The 18294-nt window shown below is 41.4% G+C and overlaps 1 protein-coding gene across 4 annotated transcripts; it reads left to right on the forward strand.

Annotated features, from left to right (window-relative positions):
* Positions 1-42: 42 nt before the first annotated feature.
* rc3h1b (ring finger and CCCH-type domains 1b) lies at positions 43-17429 on the forward strand. Of its 4 annotated transcripts, none has more exons than XM_034554560.1 (20): positions 43-198; positions 1534-1950; positions 3313-3433; positions 5126-5365; positions 5504-5679; positions 6841-7041; positions 7199-7331; positions 8134-8252; positions 8669-8781; positions 8895-9140; positions 9487-9701; positions 9836-10245; positions 10373-10531; positions 10669-10824; positions 11217-11439; positions 11755-11848; positions 12022-12118; positions 12813-13025; positions 13363-13466; positions 13599-17429. In XM_034554560.1, the coding sequence occupies exons 2-20, from the start codon at positions 1720-1722 to the stop codon at positions 13753-13755; spliced, it is 3408 nt and encodes a 1135-aa protein (XP_034410451.1). In that variant the 5' UTR covers positions 43-198; positions 1534-1719; the 3' UTR covers positions 13756-17429. The 4 variants fall into 4 exon arrangements, with proteins under 4 accessions (XP_034410451.1, XP_034410453.1, XP_034410454.1 ...); XM_034554562.1 differs by having other exon boundaries at positions 12840-13025; XM_034554563.1 differs by having other exon boundaries at positions 11758-11848; positions 12840-13025.
* The last annotated feature ends 865 nt before the right edge of the window (positions 17430-18294 follow it).

The raw sequence follows: 18294 nt of genomic DNA on the forward strand, positions 1-18294 counted from the left end.
CAGACACGCGCGAGCAAAACGCACGCCGCACATACACACGTCTTGCCCAGCTAGCTGTAACCGGCTAGCGAGTCTGTTGTCGAGTTGACAACCCTCCCCAAACCTCGGCAGCAGCTAAGCTGCACAGTCGACATGGCAAGAAAATATCGCAACAATTTCCTAAAGAAAGATGAAAATCTTCCAAGTCTTTTGGAATGAGTGAGTAGTATCGACAACAATTGACCATTTTCCTCCTGACGGGATACAATGGTGGAAGCTGCATGTTTGGTTTTAGTCCCATTTATGACGCATAGCTTTGGTTAGCGTTGGTTGTTGCTAACACGACAGGGAGCTAGCTCCCGAGCTAACCGCTAAAGAGGGAGGAGTGTGGTTTGTTCACGGTGCCGAGAGCGAGAGTATTCGTGTCAACGTTAGCCGCTGCTCAAAACGTGATTAAAGCACAATCCCGGCAGGGTTCTGGACATCCCGACCTTCTAGTAAATCAGTGTGTCGGGCGGAATAAATACAAGTCCAAGGCGGTTGTGTTGCTGGGTAGTTCGGATGTTGGCGTTACATAATCTCGCTGTTGCGATTCAAATGGCTCCACTTTCCAGTGTCACTGTGGTTCTTCTCGAGCTGTCGTTTCACTTGACCAAAACGAAAAATGGTAACTAACGTTAATGGATCTAGATGGTGCAACGTGATAGATTCGTAACCAAAGCTACATTCCGGATAATGACTGTATCCCCACCAACCAATTATATGTTTTATTTATATATATTTTTTCTAACAGGACGACGTTTGCCAGCTAGCCAACCTAGCGGACTAGCCACCCATAGCGTAGCCCGCTAACAGTGAGCTAACGCTGACCAACAATTAGCTAGCTCACAACATTGCCTCATTTCAGACAAAACATTCATTCGTGTACAATCAAGCATCAAAACAGTAACTGTCACAAAAGCAAAATCGTTACCAAAAATTTAAAAAACAGTTCGCCGCATAATATTTCCGAACTCTATTAGCAAACATTAGCCTCATAACAAGTTAGATAGCGCAGAAGGACTTGGTTGTTAGCCTCTCCGGGACCCTTTGTCCATAGTCATAGTGGTTACCAGCTCTTCTGAGTAGGCCACACAGCAGTTGTTTTGATCCTTCTGCGTCGCTTGTTTCATCGGTAAACTTACTAATATGTGCTGGTCACTTCTTTATTTTTTTATATATGTTTTGTTTAACACTGAACAACCGCATACCGGTGAGTAATCAAGCAAAACAGTCACTCGGTTATAGTGTTTAGCTTTTTAATGTAATAATGTATCGGTCGTCCACCCGAGAATCCTAATGTTACTTTGTCATCTCACTGCTTTTTTTATATGCATTTCTCAATTACAGATGCACTTATGCACAGAACAGCCATGTTTCGTTAATGCACTTGGATAATATTGGAAAATTAGAAATATATAATAGAAAGCTACATTTTAAAAAACAATATTCCAAGTTGTTTAAATTCTTGAATGTTTTCAGAGTTTTAATTATCTTTGTCTTTCTCTTTTACAGTATTCATCACGAGATGTGATCCAAAATCCACAATGTGTGAGGACATTTAAGAACAATTGAGTTCGGAAGACACATTCTTGATTCCAGTGGAATCTTCCATATATATATTATTATTATTATTAGATTTTTTTCTCCGTGTTAAAGCTTACATACATTTACACACTCTCGTCCGATCCACATATAACCATGCCAGTGCAAGCACCACAATGGACAGAGTTCCTGCTGTGCCCGATCTGCACACAGACATTTGAGGAGACTGTTCGCCGGCCCATCAGCTTGGGCTGTGGACACACTGTCTGCAAGATGTGCCTGAACAAGTTGCACCGTAAGGCCTGTCCCTTTGACCAGACAGCCATCAGCACAGACATTGAGCAGCTACCTGTGAACACTGCCCTGTTGCAGCTGGTGGGGGGCCAGGTAAGAATCATGCGTGTGTTAATGCACTTGTTCATCAATTTATTACGAAGTTCTTGTGTTGACTAGATTTATGCAGAGCCCTCTTTGGTGCTAGCTTGTGATGATATGAGGATATCAGCTCATGGATATTTGAGTAGTGAAACAGTTTAAAATACCATTCCTATCTTGATCGTATGTTGTTTCCTAAATTACCGTTTATGGATTTGATTAGTTTTACTGACATGCTTGGAGATTCCTTTATGAGTAGTCCTTGAGCAATGACTTTAATTATTTTAGTTTTCTGAGCGCCGGCATAATCAGTGAAGCTATATTTCCCTCAAGCCCTGTCCAACAGGGCGAGGCTCAGCTAATAGTGTTTTCTAGGTATACACTGCATGACAATGGATAACGTCAGTGCATCAATTGTGAGAGTTTCTGATATAGGCATGATTGGGATGTCGTGTATCTTAGCTGAGTGCCTTACATATTTCTGTAACTAAAGATTAGCAGGGTACAATGTACCATCAAATAAATGTGCCCTGATTGAAATGGAAGCTATTATAAGGGTTCTGTTCCATTTTTGTTCATAAAAATAATTTACTTTATCATAATGTCCCAGCGCTGATGGTTGTTTTGGTCAGCATCAAAGAAATAGTAAAGATGGTTATTTTTTTACAGTTTAAAAAAAAAAATTGCATTGGATTGCCTTTTCCAAAGTGTGATACAGCCAATGCATTAAAATACAAACATGACAAGAAATGCTTCCCCCAGTTTCTTGGCTCTATTTTAAATGGTGTTTTTTAGCCATTTCATCTGAGATGAGTGCAGTTCAACAAGCCATGACCTACAGAGAATGGAGCATTAGCCATCAGTACAATGCAGCGATTCCTAAAATGTCATATTCTGTTACTTTGACCATACAGTAAGTAATGATTTGGTAAACTGAATAATTAGTGGAGCATACTCTTGTAGTTGCCTCTCACCATGTCTCTTAATAGGATAGAGGGCAGTTTTATTGTACTTGACAGATCTTTATAAATTAAGATTGCCTTTTATTAAACATATTTGGTTTTGTTTCAGTAGGTATGTTATCCTGATTTCTGCTTTAACAACATTCCTGTACATGGTTTTCAATTTGCCATACCATTTCAAGTTGTCACTTTCCATCTTCATTCTATTTGCATGTACATACAAAGAGGTATTTAAATTGTTAATTTGCAAATACATAATAATAATACAAAATTATGACTGTGTTCCACTACACACACATATTCTATATTCACGATATTCTATCAAACATTTCTGCTTAAAACATTCTATTAAAAAGTTTCAGCTATTTCTGAGGGTTCCTCTAATTATTTCCCTCTTGGTGTCCTGCTGAAGGTTCCTAAGGTTCAGCCAGTTGCCTTGATTACCAGTCCAGAGGACTCGCAGCATTATGAGGAGGCCAGGCAGTGTGTGGAGGAGCTGGCCCTCTATCTCAAACCTCTCAGCAACACCAGAGGTACAGAAAAGACACTTGCTTGTTAGTTTCCGTTTGTTTTGTCTTTATTATGATCTGTTGACACTGTTGCTGCCTTTAGATGAAACTCTGTAGGTTGTTGTCAACGTGGGAAGTCCAGTACTCAATATTCTTTGCTTTCAAGTTTTTTTATTTGTGTATCCGTCTCAAACATAATGCATGAGGTTGTTTTTGCATGTCAGTTTCATGAAAGGAACAAGAAGGGGCTAGAAAACCAAAGTTATAAAAAAAACTTTTTTTTAAAGTTGTCCTAAATTTCCATAAAGGGACAAACAATTTTTTAAAACATGGTCGTATGTTACAACTGTTGGAGTTGTTGAAATCGTCCACTTACAAAGCTGTGCGTATAACATCACTGTCGTGAAATAGACTGCTCGTAAACACGACCCCACTTGAAGGCATCATTAACTTCACATCACAGCTATAACATGCAATTCAATTGTTTGACTTTATCAGCCAGTTTTCTGTTATTAATCGAAAGTCATTAAGAATAGAAAAGCAGAACTAGTTTTTTGCATAAATGGTACAGAATGTATCTCATGCAAGCATTGGTTGATGGCTGTAGAATTGATAATAATTACATGGTGGAGCCAGTTTGGACAAACAATCATTGCATGCAAATTTAAGGACATCGTTTCAATGAGTGTGATATTATTATTATTATTATTATTATGATTTTTTTTTTAAACTGGAATATTTTCAAAGAAAAGGGTATTCCATATATGCTGTTGCCAATGCCACCACAACTGTATGTCAAAACCAGAATCTTCAAAAGGGCCTTAGTTATTTATTTTGTATTGATTCATCATTTATGGCTCATCATGAGAAGACTTGTTGAAAAGCTATCATGGCACTTAAAGCTCTTGCACATGAGCTACAGGACATCCAAATCTTTACATCCAGATTTGTTTTAATTGCAGAATCACAAAACTGCAGTAAATGTATTGTTTTCATTAGATGTGCACATTGTAGGCAGTTTCCTCAGTCAATCATTGGCCATGTTAATAATTGAAAATAATACCGGTAGATTTACCTTTTAAAAGCTTGTAACAAAATGTGTATCTCAGTAAAACAATTGAAATAGGCTCTTTTCACAGCTTAAATAGTAACTCGAGTAAATTAGGTATTTAAATCATAGATCCTACGCCACCTGGTGTAATTCAACAACATATAGGAAAGTCATTCTGTTGAAGCTCCCGCCTTTATTGGAGAGAATTGGAGCAACATTGGAGACATTCAGCCGAATTCTTGTATCAGGGGGGTTACAACAAATAACTTGATCTTCTGACCACATGAGTCTTTGTTTTCTCAATGAACACACTCATGTAATCAGGAGTGAGTTATACGCACAGTTCTTTTAATGCAATTCCCTTTTGCTAAAAATGAGCTCATCAGATTTACAAGAGAGGAATTGTAAAAGGGGAAGTAAACAATTTAGATTTAGAGGTACAACTACATTATTCAAAAATTATCACGACGTTGAATCAGCAGCTCTCTTAACACGATTTCTACAAAAACAAAAACATTATAACCTTCATGAAGGAAAGATTTATTGCAGCGCTGTTTTATTAGACTGCATTATTTTAAGATAGCTGTACCTGATAAACTGGCAAATGAGTGTATATTGTATCCACGTTCATATTCCCTTGGTTTACCTGTGTAATCTCTCACCAGGTGTGGGACTGAGCAGCACGGCCCAGAGCATGCTGAGTCGACCCATGCAGAGGAAACTGGTAACTCTGGTCCACTGCCAGCTGGTGGAAGAGGAGGGCCGTGTTAGAGCCATGAGAGCTGCCCGCTCTCTGGGTGAGCGAACTGTCACCGAACTCATCTTGCAGCACCAGAATCCACAGCAGCTCTCCTCCAATCTGTGGGCTGCCGTGCGTGCGCGAGGATGTCAGTTTCTAGGCCCAGGTAGGTAGTTTTACATGACCTGCGGAAATGAAACGAGCACATATCAGTTTTTGAGAAGGAGCACTATGAATATCCTCTGTAAATGTTTGCTTTTTTGCAATCCCATTTTACTCATGAGTTTTGTTTTCCCTGTCCTAGCCATGCAGGAGGAAGCCCTAAAGTTGGTCCTTCTTGCTCTAGAGGACGGCTCTGCACTGTCCAGGAAGGTGTTGGTTCTCTTTGTAGTTCAGAGGCTTGAGCCACGCTTTCCGCAGGCCTCTAAGACGAGCATCGGCCATGTGGTGCAGCTCCTCTACAGGGCCTCCTGCTTCAAGGTACGTCACTGACTGAGAACCGGAAGAACCTTTCACACGTATTTTGAAGTTTTATAGCAAATGGTGTACGACATGTGGTGCTGCTCCACAACAGGACTCATTGACTTAATACTCGAGCGGCCTACCTACTTGTCTTTTTGTTCTTTTTAACCCTCTGACCCCCTACTGCAATATATATATATGTGTGTGTATATGTATATGTGTGTATATGTCCCCTTGACCTCTATGGAAACAGCACAACCATGGCAATAAGAGAAAACTCAAGTGTCTTTTGTGCAGTATAACACGGTTACAATGCCATAAATCATAAAAAAAATTGATAGTTTCTTTTACAAAAATGGGCAAATAATGAAAACTATGTATCCAACATTTTTCCAAGTTGCCACAAGTGTTATCAATGTTAAAGAAACGGTGTAGTTTTATCATTGTTCTTAAAAAAAACATGCTTTTCAATCCTGCTGGCGGGTTTTAGGGTTCAGCAGGTTGAATGTGTTTGGTATATTTCCCCAATGGAGATGTTATATTGCTCACCAGTCATCAACATGTTGTGAATCCCATAAAAAAGCTTTTTGCATTAAAAGCCAAACAGTAATGGTGTAACGGACCATTGTGGATCTGTGATCCTTACGAATCCCTCCTCACAGTTTGGCACTCATGTGATTACACAGTTCAATTTACTTTAATCCTCAGTGTGAAATAAAGTTGTACTGACGATAGTTATGCACCAATATTCAGTAAAATATGCAATTTTATCAATAGAAATACAATCTTTTATTTCCTAATCATTCGAATTGAGTGTTTTTATGAAGAAATACAAAGCACTATAAATGACTAAGTAAAATGCTAATTGTTTTATAGTTTACAGACTTCAGAGCGGATTAAATGATCTTGGTAAAAAAAAAAAGGGATCTGGAGCCTTCTAGACAAGCTGCCATAATCAAACAGCAAAGGGATATGTATATCTCGATATAGATCAAGATTAATGATCTGCAACTAGTAACGATGGCAAAAAACGTGATCAGGGAGCTCTAAAAGTAACATTGGCTCCCTTTTTTCTTTTGTGCTTATTCGATCCATGATAAGATCCAAACCGTGACTTTTATGCTCCGTTGAACCCCAAAAGTCAATTCCCTCTTTTCTTCTTCCTTTGTGGCTACGTAGGTGACCAAGCGTGATGAAGATTCATCCCTGATGCAGCTGAAAGAGGAATTCCGTACTTACGAGGCTTTGCGGCGCGAGCATGACTCTCAGATAGTTCAGATAGCCATGGAGGGTGGGCTGCGCATCGCACCCGACCAGTGGTCTTCTCTGTTATATGGAGATCAATCTCACAAGTCACACATGCAGTCTATCATAGATAAGGTATGTGAGAGAAGTAACTGTCTTTATCTGATTTGTTTGTTTCCATAAAGGCATATTGCATAGGTTATTTATGTGATGATATGCTATAAATTATGCAGTTTCTGCCATAATCCTACCAAAGCATTCACTCCCTGTTTGTTTTCTGATTTCGTCATAGCTGCAGACCCCAGCGTCTTTTGCCCAGAGTGTCCAGGAGCTGACGATTGCATTGCAGAGGACCGGAGACCCAGCCAACCTAAACAGGCTGCGGCCCCACCTGGAACTACTGGCCAACATCGATCCAAGTCCTGGTAAGAAATGAGCACACTTCAAGAACCCTGGTTTTATAGTGACGCAAGGAGTAAGTCCTTTTCACGCGCTGTCACTGGCCGGAACCCAAACAGTGGCCATTGCATCTTCTCAACCCTCTCTTTCACACCTTTTTGTATTATTCCAGTTTATCTTTTCTAATATGTCTAGTATATCGTAATTTGAAGTGTAAGGGACACAAAATTCACAGCTCGGATGAATTTCTTTTTTTGGGTCACGGTTTCAGTCCGTTTTCAGTGGGAAAACAAAGAAAATGCTGAAAATAACTATGATGTAAATGATATAATAAATATATATAATAAATAAGTAATACAAATAAATAACAGAAATGTCTGTAATGTAAAGTATTTCTGATTGTCATTTAGCTGACGCTTTTATCAAAAGCGACTTACAATCATGTTACATTCATACACCGTAGACACAGCTACAGGGAACAATTCAGGGTTAAGTGTCTTGCTCAAGGACACATCGACTAGGGTGGGGATTGAACCGCCAACCACCTGATTGAAAGACGGACCTGCTAACTACTGTCCCACAGTCACGAATTGGTCTGCAAGGTGACACATTCTTGGGATGTTGTTGAAAATGAAATGCTTGAAGTGTATTCACAGATATACCAGACTTCAGTTTATTTGTGGGCATACGGTTTGAGCTTGATTAACCAGGCTGAACCAACTTTCATTAAAAAATGTTTTGTGTAATTTATGTCTTAGGAGTCAAACAATTATCATCAATTAAGTTATTAAGATTAAAGTCTGCGTTTCTCATGTTCTGTTTCCCCAGATGCTCCTCCTCCCACATGGGAGCAGCTTGAGAAAGGGTTGGTAGCAGTGAAAACAGTGGTGCATGGTCTGGTGGACTTCATCCAGAACCACAGCAAGAAAGGAGCTGACCCTCAACAGGTAAGTCTATCCAATGGACCACAAAAAGAGCTGGGCGCCATCCCTAGTGATTAATTAACCCAGGCTATATTCATAGGAGTCCAACCTGAACATGAAATGTGAAAATAGCTTTAGGAAGAGTGTTGTTCATCAAGTGTAGAAATACACATGACAAGTTGCTTTAACACCTTACTGAGACACCTGTTGTCTGTTTTTCCCTTTAATACGTAATGCATCCATATTGAGGCATTAAATAAGGAAATGTTGACATTTGTTTGTCTGTATCACCCGACTGTAATGTTAAATATTACCACTATTGTGTGTTCAGGTCTGTTTGTTGTTGTGCTAGGCAACATCCTTAAATAGGGTTTTACCATAATGACACACAGGTTGCATCTCTTATCTCTATGGTAACATTACTTGACGTCTCTTTTTAGCCTCCTCAGCACAGCAAGTACAAGACATACATGTGTCGCGACATGAAGCAGAAGGGAGGCTGTCCTCGTGGAGCCAGCTGCACCTTTGCTCATTCTCAGGAAGAACTGGAGAAGTGAGTGATTTTAAATATCAACATTTAGCAATTAAAATATTGCAGTCTAAATTAAACTGATCGCACCATCCAGCATTTCTTATACATTTTGTGCTGCGTTTTATGTTCGTCAGGTATCGTAAAATGAATAAGCGTTTGGCAGCACGCCTCCCTGGCTCAGGAGGGCTCATGTCAGATGAGGGTCTTCCTCTTGACGTAGCAGTGACCCGGAAGCCTTCACCTCTCACCAATGGTAGCGGTGGACCTTCCTTGCCCCAGCTAATTGCCCGTGGCACTGACACAGTCCCGTATGAACTGTTGCGTAAACCCATGAAGATGGATGGAGGGAGTCCCAGTGCCCCAGGATCACCACCTGATGGGTGAGTAGATTTATTTTCTTCTTCTGATGAACAGCAGCTGATTGCACTGAGCAGGGTTAGATGCATCCTGAAATTTAGTTTGGACCAATACATATTTTAGATATTAACCACAGCTGCATTCCCATAAATTAAATAAAACAACCTTTTTTGTTAGTGGCTTAATGTATAACTGTGAGTGCTGGTATCTGTACCGTGTACTTTTAGGAAGAAGGGGATATGAATGCAAAATCAATTAACCTTTCTGTCAGTCAAATTCCTCCTGAATAACACATTTTCCATATTTTTGTTGATGGTCACAATTCTACCGATTCACCATTCTAACTAAATCTAACTTTTATTCTTGCAGCATGGACCCTGCGCTGCCCAAACCTGGTATGCCTTTGCCACCTCATGTCATGGCCCACCCAAGGATGCCAGTGGACCACCTCTCTGGGGTGAAGCACATGCCTGTGGTAGCCAGAGGTTCACCAGTCTACCCCCAGGCACCGCTCCCTGAGATGTGCTATGACACTCGCCCACCACCGTCTGCTTCTCAGTACGAGCCCCCTCAATACCCCACAGGTAGGGGTCAAGTAAACTGAATGATGCATAATCAGCTTTCGTATGTGTGACTCAATGTTGCTATCTATTTTAACTTTATATTATGAAATTATTTGGGAACGGTGTGTTAATAATTGTCTTTTTTTATTTCTCAGGGTACCCTTACCAACAGCCACCGCAGTATGTCCCTCGGGATTACATGCGTAACCCTCCTCCCCCCAGTGAGTCAGGACCCCCTTACCAGGACCCCTATTCTGGCTATGGCCCTCCAGAACGCTCCTACCAGGCCCCTCACTCTGGTCCACCTTTCTCTTACCCTCACCCTCCACACCATGACCGAGGTCGCCACGGGAACTACACTGGCCCGCCACCTCCTCCACAGCCTTACCCATCACAGAGGGATGGCCTGGTCAGAATGAGTCCCGCTCCTCTTGATATGCCCCCACCATCAGCAGGACAGGCTAACTCCCTTTACCACCAGGAGCCCAGTTCCCGTGATAGATACCCTCCAGATGGCTACTATACACCGGGTGCCCAGCCTCCACCCATGAGGGCTTATGTCAGGGTGAGTTTGTTTGGATTGTTATTCATTTGTAGCTATTTGCCTTTAACTCTTTGTGGTGCCAGCCTAGTTTCTAAACACAAACATAATTGATAGTAGTTCAGCACTAATATTTCTGTGTGTTTCTTAGGGGCCATCATATAGTAGTTCACAGCCCAGCCTTGACTACCTGCACCGACGCCGGCAGGAGCTGTTATCACAGCTGGAGGAAAGGAAGGTCATATCCCCTCCACCATTCGCTGCCTCCCCCACTCTTCCGCATCCCTTTCCCAGCGACTACCCTCCAGAGGTTAGCACTGTCAATTTCATATGCCTCTGACACTGGTTCAGATCATGCACAAGCATTTTACGATTTGATACATTTAAAGATTCAAGAACTGTAAGTATTCGTGACTCTCTCTCTCTCTGTGTGTTCTGTGTCTGCAGTATGGCGAGGAGAACTCCAAAACCATGGTCAATCGCAGAGAGCCTGACTATGCAGGGCAGTACTCTCCCTGGTCTTGTGAAACGATTGGCTCCTACATTGGTACAAAGGATGCTAAACCCAAAGATGTTATGGTTCCTGGTACCATGGACATGATGGTGAGTTCAGATGGACTCTGTTCGTAGCAACCATATCAGTATTTGGGGTGGGGGAATGATGCATTGTGGTTGGGTCTTGAATGATTCAGTGTTGATACAAAAACCCTTAAAGGCAGTTGAACAATGTAACAAGCTAAATGACCGGGCGATTGAGGTGTTGTCCATTAGTGCAAGCTGTTGAGTTGTTTTTTGTTTGGTTTACCAAGTGTAATTAACCAGCACAAAACAAAAGTAAGCATTTGATAAGTGAAGAAAGGAACTCAGCCTGTTCCTCAGATCTCTCCATATCCTAACCTCTCTAAACCTACCTTATCTTTTGAGTGGTCGGAAGACTAGAAAGGCTCCGTACAAGTACATTTATTATTTACCCTCTCTTTTCCTGTGTCGACCAGAATGCAGAGGCTAAGGGTCTGAGGGAACCATCACTGGAGGCTCCTCGGAGGGGTGCAGAAGTGAAAGATGATGACCCTATCATCCCATTTGGCCCCCAGCCCACTGTATCACGCTTCGGTGCCATCTCCCGCACCTCAAAGACGGGCTACCAGACCACAGGCCCTGTGCAGGCTATGGCCTCCACTCCTCAGAACCCAAGCTCTAAACATATGGCCATGCCAGGTAAGAAAACATGTATAAAGCAACATATTAATGTATAGACCTACTAAAAATGGAGAGATTGATCTCCTGTCTTATCCTATTTAAATGCCACGATAAGTCTGATACTAAATATTAGAAATTATACATCTTGAATTGGATGTACATCCATATGCGTTTGTACCATGTGTTCTATACATAACCTGTTGATAAAATGCTTCACTTTTTTTGTCCACCAATCTTTTGCAACATGATAATTTCACCTAATTGTGGTGTTTTATATATTATAGTTTGGCATGAAAACATTTCTGACAACATATTTTTCCACCCCGCCCACAGCAGAATACACATATGGAAGCCATGGAGGATGGGGTGGAGCTTCATACCCCTCACACCAGACTGCCTCCTCCTCTCAGGGACACTTCAGTGAGCGGTGAGGCCTGCGTTTGATTTCCCGTCACCTTTTGAATATTCATATGATGATACGACAATTCATCAGGCTTTTAAATAAATTATCAGGACTACATGCATGAGTGAATGTTTGTGGCCTATAAAGATGATTGTAAAGCAGTTGTGTAAATTTCTTCCTGTATTTCACTCCCACAGGCTGCCTATGGCAGCTCCAGACAGAGAACAGTTAAAGATTGAGCTGCAGCAGGTCAACCAGCAGATCAACCAACAGACCCAGATGCGAAGCATGGAGGTGTGTATGCGCTCTCACTAAGAGGAAGAACTAGGAAAGTCTGGAAAGGACCAACATGTTTTATAGAAATGCTACACAACTTTTCAAATTTTTAAGTCTTGAAACATTTTGACATGACTTATTTATTTATATCACCGCTATCATTTAATCATGGTGATTTGATGTTGTGAAGAATGGACCTACACCTAGTGGCTAGCACTGTCGCCTCACAGCAAGAGGGCTGCGGGTTCAATTCCCGGTCGGAGCGGTCCTTCTGTGTGGAGTTTGCATGTTCTCCCCGTGGCAGCGTGGGTTCTCTCCGGGCTCTCCGGCTTCCTCCCACAGTCCAAAGACATGCTGCAGGTTAATTGATCTCTAAATTGCCCATAGGTGTGAATGTGAGAGTGAATGGTTGTATGTCCCTACATGTGCCCTCGATGGACTGGCGGCCTGTCCAGGGTGTCCCCTGCCTTCGCCCTATGTCAGCTGGGATAGGCTCCAGCGCCCCCGCGACCCTAATGAGGATAAGCGGTATTGAAAATGGATGGAAGAATAAAAGAAGTTGGCAGTCAAGATGCCAAGTCACTACCAAAATGCAGTCAACGAAATATATCTAGTCTCCAAAAACAGGTTTTCTATTTCACGTAGCGTTTCTCCTGCCAGAAATGTCCAAATTGCGCACTCATCCCCTTCACTTCCTGTCCGGCTATCACAGGCTGCCAATAACTCTTTACTGCTGCAGAGGGAGGCCAATGCATTGGCAGGCCAGCCTGTGCAGCCCGGCCAGGGCCAGGCCACAGCGGCTCAACAGCAGCCCAAGTGGCCAGCAGTGGGAGCCAGTACAACAGCTGTCTCCAGCGAACAGCTAAGCCTGGAGCTCCACCAGGTGGAGAGAGAGATTGGCAAGAGGACCCGTGAGATGGCTTTGGTAAGGGGCTGGGGGTGGGCTGTGAATTAACAACAAGGGATTAGACAGTCTAACTATGTATGCTGAGAGAATTTATTATGGGGAAATCAGTTTACTTTAAGAATCCCTTCAGCTTCTCTTCGTGGAAGTTGTGTTGGCACCATACAGCTTTTTATGGCATTTCTTAACACCAGGATGAGTGCATCCATACAACAAATCATTCATACCACAATAACGGTTGTAATGATCTAGGCCAATGGCTTAGTTTTAAAAGACAATGACACTCGATGTCAAAAGCTGAATATTTAATTAGGTGTCTTTCCAGCAACTAAGCATGTTTTATCCATCTACAAATCAGGAAAACCAAGTAACCCATGATGTTCAGCAGTATAAGATTAAACCTGCAGAGAATGGACAACCAGAGCATAAGACTCAGCTAGAAGAAATCTCCCTGGCTCTTGGGTGGGTAAAGACGTACTTTAATAGAAATATGTGTATATCCCCTGAATATATACGTGCCTTTCTTTATTAGCCTGCCCTCTTCCCAGTATTCCCTGTTCTCACCTGGGTCTCTTTTCTCTGTCCTTAATTCAGCGAGGTGTCAAACGGCTCCAACAGTCTGCAAGACAGTGCAGTGGGCGGGTCCATGCTGTCACTGACCAATAAGACGTCTGCTTTGGGCTTGTGCTCTGATCCAGGTGCCACTGGTTCAGAAATGCAGAAGAATGGCGTTGTCCATTCCTGCTCATAGGCAGTACACACTTATACAGACACACACACACACACACACACATGCACACACTCAAGATGCTCAATTGAAAAGCATGCACAGGCACCCATTCTATTTAGAAGATGAGCAGTATCTGCCGTGATATGAATTTTCTTTCTTTTTGTTCTGTGAATGAGCTTTTTTTAATGACTTTCCTTGCCTGGAAACCAGAGCATATGATAACATTTCTTGTGTATGTTAATTTGTTTTGTTCTTTTTTTTGTACTGGGATTAAAGATAAACAAGGCTCACCATTAGATATATCGGGAAGAGAAAATGGTGGTGATGTTGACAGTGGTATTGTAATTTCATTCAAAAAGGTTAGACCGATTCCATTCTTAATTAACATAAAACAGTCATGTATTTGATTGATCCTCCCCATATAAGATTTTTGGTTCAGCTGTATGAGCAAACAGTTGGATGCAGAGGAGCAGAATAACGAGCCCAATCACACGCACTCGGAGGAACGTCTCTTGCAATCTGACAATCTAGCAGAAGTCTGTCACTTGGTACTCAACCCCAGAATCGTAAAAAAAGGTGTTTGCTCTGATGTAGATGGTCTGAGGAGGGAAAAGCAGTACAATATTTCACCAGTATTCAGCTGAAATGGAGATGCAAGGTGTTTCAGAAATCACCGTTGCAGCACATGCACGTCTTCACCTGCCACAAGAAGTATAATTTTATTAATGCGTTTTACGAACACATCATGTATGTTTCATACTTGAAAGCAGTATATTATATATTTAATTGAAGCATTCTGTTTTAAAGATTGCAACAAGTCTTTTTGATAATGAGCTTTCCACATGTTTTCTATAAGGGAATCTATGATGTGCTTCTCTTGGTTGTGATGTGACCTGATGTGGTTTGGTTGTAATGCCTGCGCCTGTGCTCCGTAGTTTTTTTTGGGGTCGAGGGGAGGGGAGGGGAGGGGGTGAATGCACACGTTTAGGCTGACAGAGTACATCTTTCTGCCTCAGGAGTCAGTTGAATGAATGTCTTTATAAATTAGGGTAATTAAGGAATTCCCTCCTCAGAGCTTCTCGTCTAGCCACACAAAAGGCCTCCCCATTGGGATTATCTTGTCATTTGTTCTCCTAACTTCTATGAAGTTGCCTTCCCTTGTGTTTTTTTTTGTGTTAAATTTTGCTTTATTTTTTCATGCTTTACGTTGTTACGATTCTGGGTGTGTAGCTTACCTAGTGGAGGCTTTTCTAACGGTTAGCTTCATGCGTGTCCTCCTCTCTGTTATGAAATGGTTAAATTCCAAGCAAATCCTAAACTTACCATTTGTATTCCTAGAAAAGTATTTGTTGTAGCGTTTTAAGCTACACAGTGCATTTGAAATCATGTTTACAGTTGAACATATTGGTGTTAAACAAAACCTACTCTCAAAGACGGCTGTCCGCAAAAAGCAGACTCGATAAGTTAATTTATATCACAATGAGTATATTTAAGCATTTTTATTGACATTACAATATCCTACTTTGCTTTTCACACCTTGACGTCATCATCACCACCACGACCACTATGATTGCTCTTCATCCACCATGTAAGTTGTTTACTGCTGATGCTCAACATGGAGCTCTTTGCCTTTTGTAAACGATTAGCATGATTGGCTCCAGATTTTACAGCTCTGCTGAGAGCAAAGTGAGCCCTTGTTTCTGAACGGTTGATGGAGAGGAGACGCTCTGGGTCGAGTTGTTTGAGTTTAAGGTCGACCCTTCGTTTTGGTCAGATGAGGGGTACTGAGAAACTTACAGTTTGACAAAATCCCTGATAACTGATGAGTCCAAAAATAAAGACACAAATGTTTTGTGTCTCTCATCCGGGCTGTTTGATAGGCATCTCTTCCGATATGTCGGCGCCATGATAGATGTTTGGGTTTTTCTTTTTTAAATTTTCCTACCACACTTCAAGCCTCTGGCTGCTCCTTGCTACATTTATTGTTTAGGTACACAGCTCACTTATACATATGAGTATGTATACATACATTAATATACTAAAGCACTATTAATGTGCCACCTCTTATTTTACTCGCTCAGCATTTATATTAAATGATCTCTATTTAGAATCAGCAAAATGTTTTTGTTTCTTTTTGTTGTTTGATTTATTTTCTGTCCACTGGTTGCCAACACAGACTTTATCCTTTCCCAGACGAAGGACTTCTGTGCGCATTGATGCGTGTTCACTTAATCTTTTGTGTTCAAACAAAGATGTTCTTTATAGACTATGCTTCCGAAGAAGACAACATTCTGTAACTTTGGAAAATGTATGGAGAAGTTTTGTGTGTGCTAGATTGTATTGTAGAAAATGTACCCTAAGTTTTTTGTTTTTTTTCTTCCTCAAAGTGTGCTGTACTGGGTGATAGTTTTGAGGTATTAGAAAAGTGTTGGGTTTTTTTCCCACGTCTGTCCCCTAGAGGATATTCAGGAAGTCTCCGATGATAGGTTGGCCTTAAATCCTCTTGCGATGCCCCTTTACCTCGTCTGCTTTAGCAGCGCGAGGTGATTTCAAAAATACTAATTAACACTGAATTTGACCGATTTAGAGTCACACAGATGGACTCTAGTTAGATTCTCCCCCCACCCCTCCCTCACTTTTTGAAAATTTAATGTAGAACAGCAACATGCAGATAATGCAAATCTCAAGATTTGAAGCAATGTTTTTTTTTTTTTTTTTTAAGGAAATGTAGTTGACCTAGCGCGGTTTGTAGTCCCTTTCTTTCTCTTGTTTTGTTTCTGCAACAGTTGAGTGAATTTACTGACCTGCAAGTCTTACAGTCTTTAACGCATCACCTGCCCTGATGTAGAGTCAGCAGCTAAGAGTATCTGAGTGACATTCACACAATAGTTTTGTTCTCCGTAGACTTATATTTACAAGAAATTGGCCCACCAGCTTAATTCTGTTATAATGCCACAAATTGGCAACAGATGGCGTTAATTCAATATGTTTGTCACCCTCTCGAAGTACAAGTCAACCAAAACTAACACAATGCTGACTCTACCTGATACGTCCCTTCAGGTCTGAATCAGCCTAAATCCCCTGTAGCTTAGTAGAACCAACATACAAGGACTACTTGGGGTAGTTTACTATAGTAAATGGCAAAGATGTTCATTTCAATCTCCTTTGTGTTTTTGTATCTGAGTGGAACTGCTGCCTCTGCCCCTCATTTACATAACCAGTTAAGCCCTCCACTCCCACCCTTGACCACTGAACTCTGTTACTGCTGTTTGAGGCCTAACATTTTATTCCCTGACTTTCTGGGGAAAATTCGCAAATGGCTATTTTATATGATTACTCCCTTGTAAAATATCTCTTAAATTAAGGTACAGGTTTGATTTCAGCAAGAAAAAAAGTTTTTATACTGTATATTATACTCCATTAAGGAATGTCTAGCAATATCTTCCTCCAATGTGGATGTAGCCATTATTACGCCATTTATGACTTTGTAAGAGAATTCACTGTGTGAAAATTGGTTTGCATTTTTGTATAATACAATCTGCTTTTTTTTCGTTTGATACGAGAGGGGAGGTCAAACTGGAAGTTTGAAGAGAGAAAAAAATGAACCTGTGAAATTGAGAAACAAAGTGTAAACTTATGTACAACAGTGATTCTAAGCTGAGGGGAAATGATTAAATGATATTGCTAACTCTGAATGTTTGTTTTTAATTCCTTTTTTTACTGAGTTCAACAAAAATAGAAGAGTCGAGTGAGTGAGAGCTACCGTGTTCATTTGGCAAGTGCATCATCATTTTAAGTGTTGATTGTAAAAATAAAGGTTATTTTCTCAGACAAGTGTGAGAGGGGAAGAGAAAACCTTTATTTAACAATGAAAACATATTCAAGCCGAGAACAACAAATCAACAAAGTGACTTCATCATGCACGTCAAAAGAAGCATTAAATATCCTCCATGTTCATGCTTTTGAAATCTGAAGTCAATCCAGACTGGCTTTGACTAAGGACTTGAAGACAGGAAGTGCTTCCTGTCCGGTCCTGCCCTCCACTCTGCTCTCCCTGCTGCTGTGGGTAGCCAGCTTGGCCTCTCCCACCCGCAGGTTGAGGAGCTGCCACTTGGAGGCGTTAACCTTCCTGTAGCAGACTGCTAGGATAAAGGTGGTCCGAGACAAACCTTCTAAAAACAAAATGCAGGGGCATTAAAAAGGTACAGAGTCTTTTAATATAATAATCAACAGTGAAACTCTCCACAGCCTCGCAGAACGGACATAGATTAGACACAGTGGGTTAAGAACAGACATAAGACTTGACGGCAAGCAGCACCGTGTAAAACCCTCCACTGGAGATCTCCAGTCTTCTTAATGGGAGGTTTATATAAAAACTTACCCCAGAGCCCACCCCCGGTTTCTGTCTCCCCGCTGTGTCTGCGCTCCCGCTCAGTTTGGTCTCATTTAAGAGCTTTACACACGGTGTGTACACATCTTTCCCTTTGGCTGTGTAAAGGCCCACAACTTGACCACCCCGCACCCACTTAGTAATGGCTCAGAGACCCCCTGCAGGTCGGG

The sequence above is a fragment of the Cyclopterus lumpus genome, chromosome 17, assembly GCF_009769545.1.
Source record: "Cyclopterus lumpus isolate fCycLum1 chromosome 17, fCycLum1.pri, whole genome shotgun sequence".
In the NCBI taxonomy this organism is placed as follows: domain Eukaryota; kingdom Metazoa; phylum Chordata; class Actinopteri; order Perciformes; family Cyclopteridae; genus Cyclopterus; species Cyclopterus lumpus.

What these genes read in the sequence shown, in the direction of transcription:
- rc3h1b (XM_034554560.1), top strand. Translation starts at nt 1,720, where the DNA reads ATGCCAGTGCAAGCACCACAATGGACAGAGTTCCTGCTGTGCCCGATC. An exon ending in CCAGGATCACCACCTGATGG is followed by an intron (nt 9,141 to 9,486) that starts GTGAGTAGATTT and finishes TTATTCTTGCAG; the next exon opens with CATGGACCCTGCGCTGCCCA. An exon ending in CTGGTACCATGGACATGATG is followed by an intron (nt 10,825 to 11,216) that starts GTGAGTTCAGAT and finishes TGTGTCGACCAG; the next exon opens with AATGCAGAGGCTAAGGGTCT.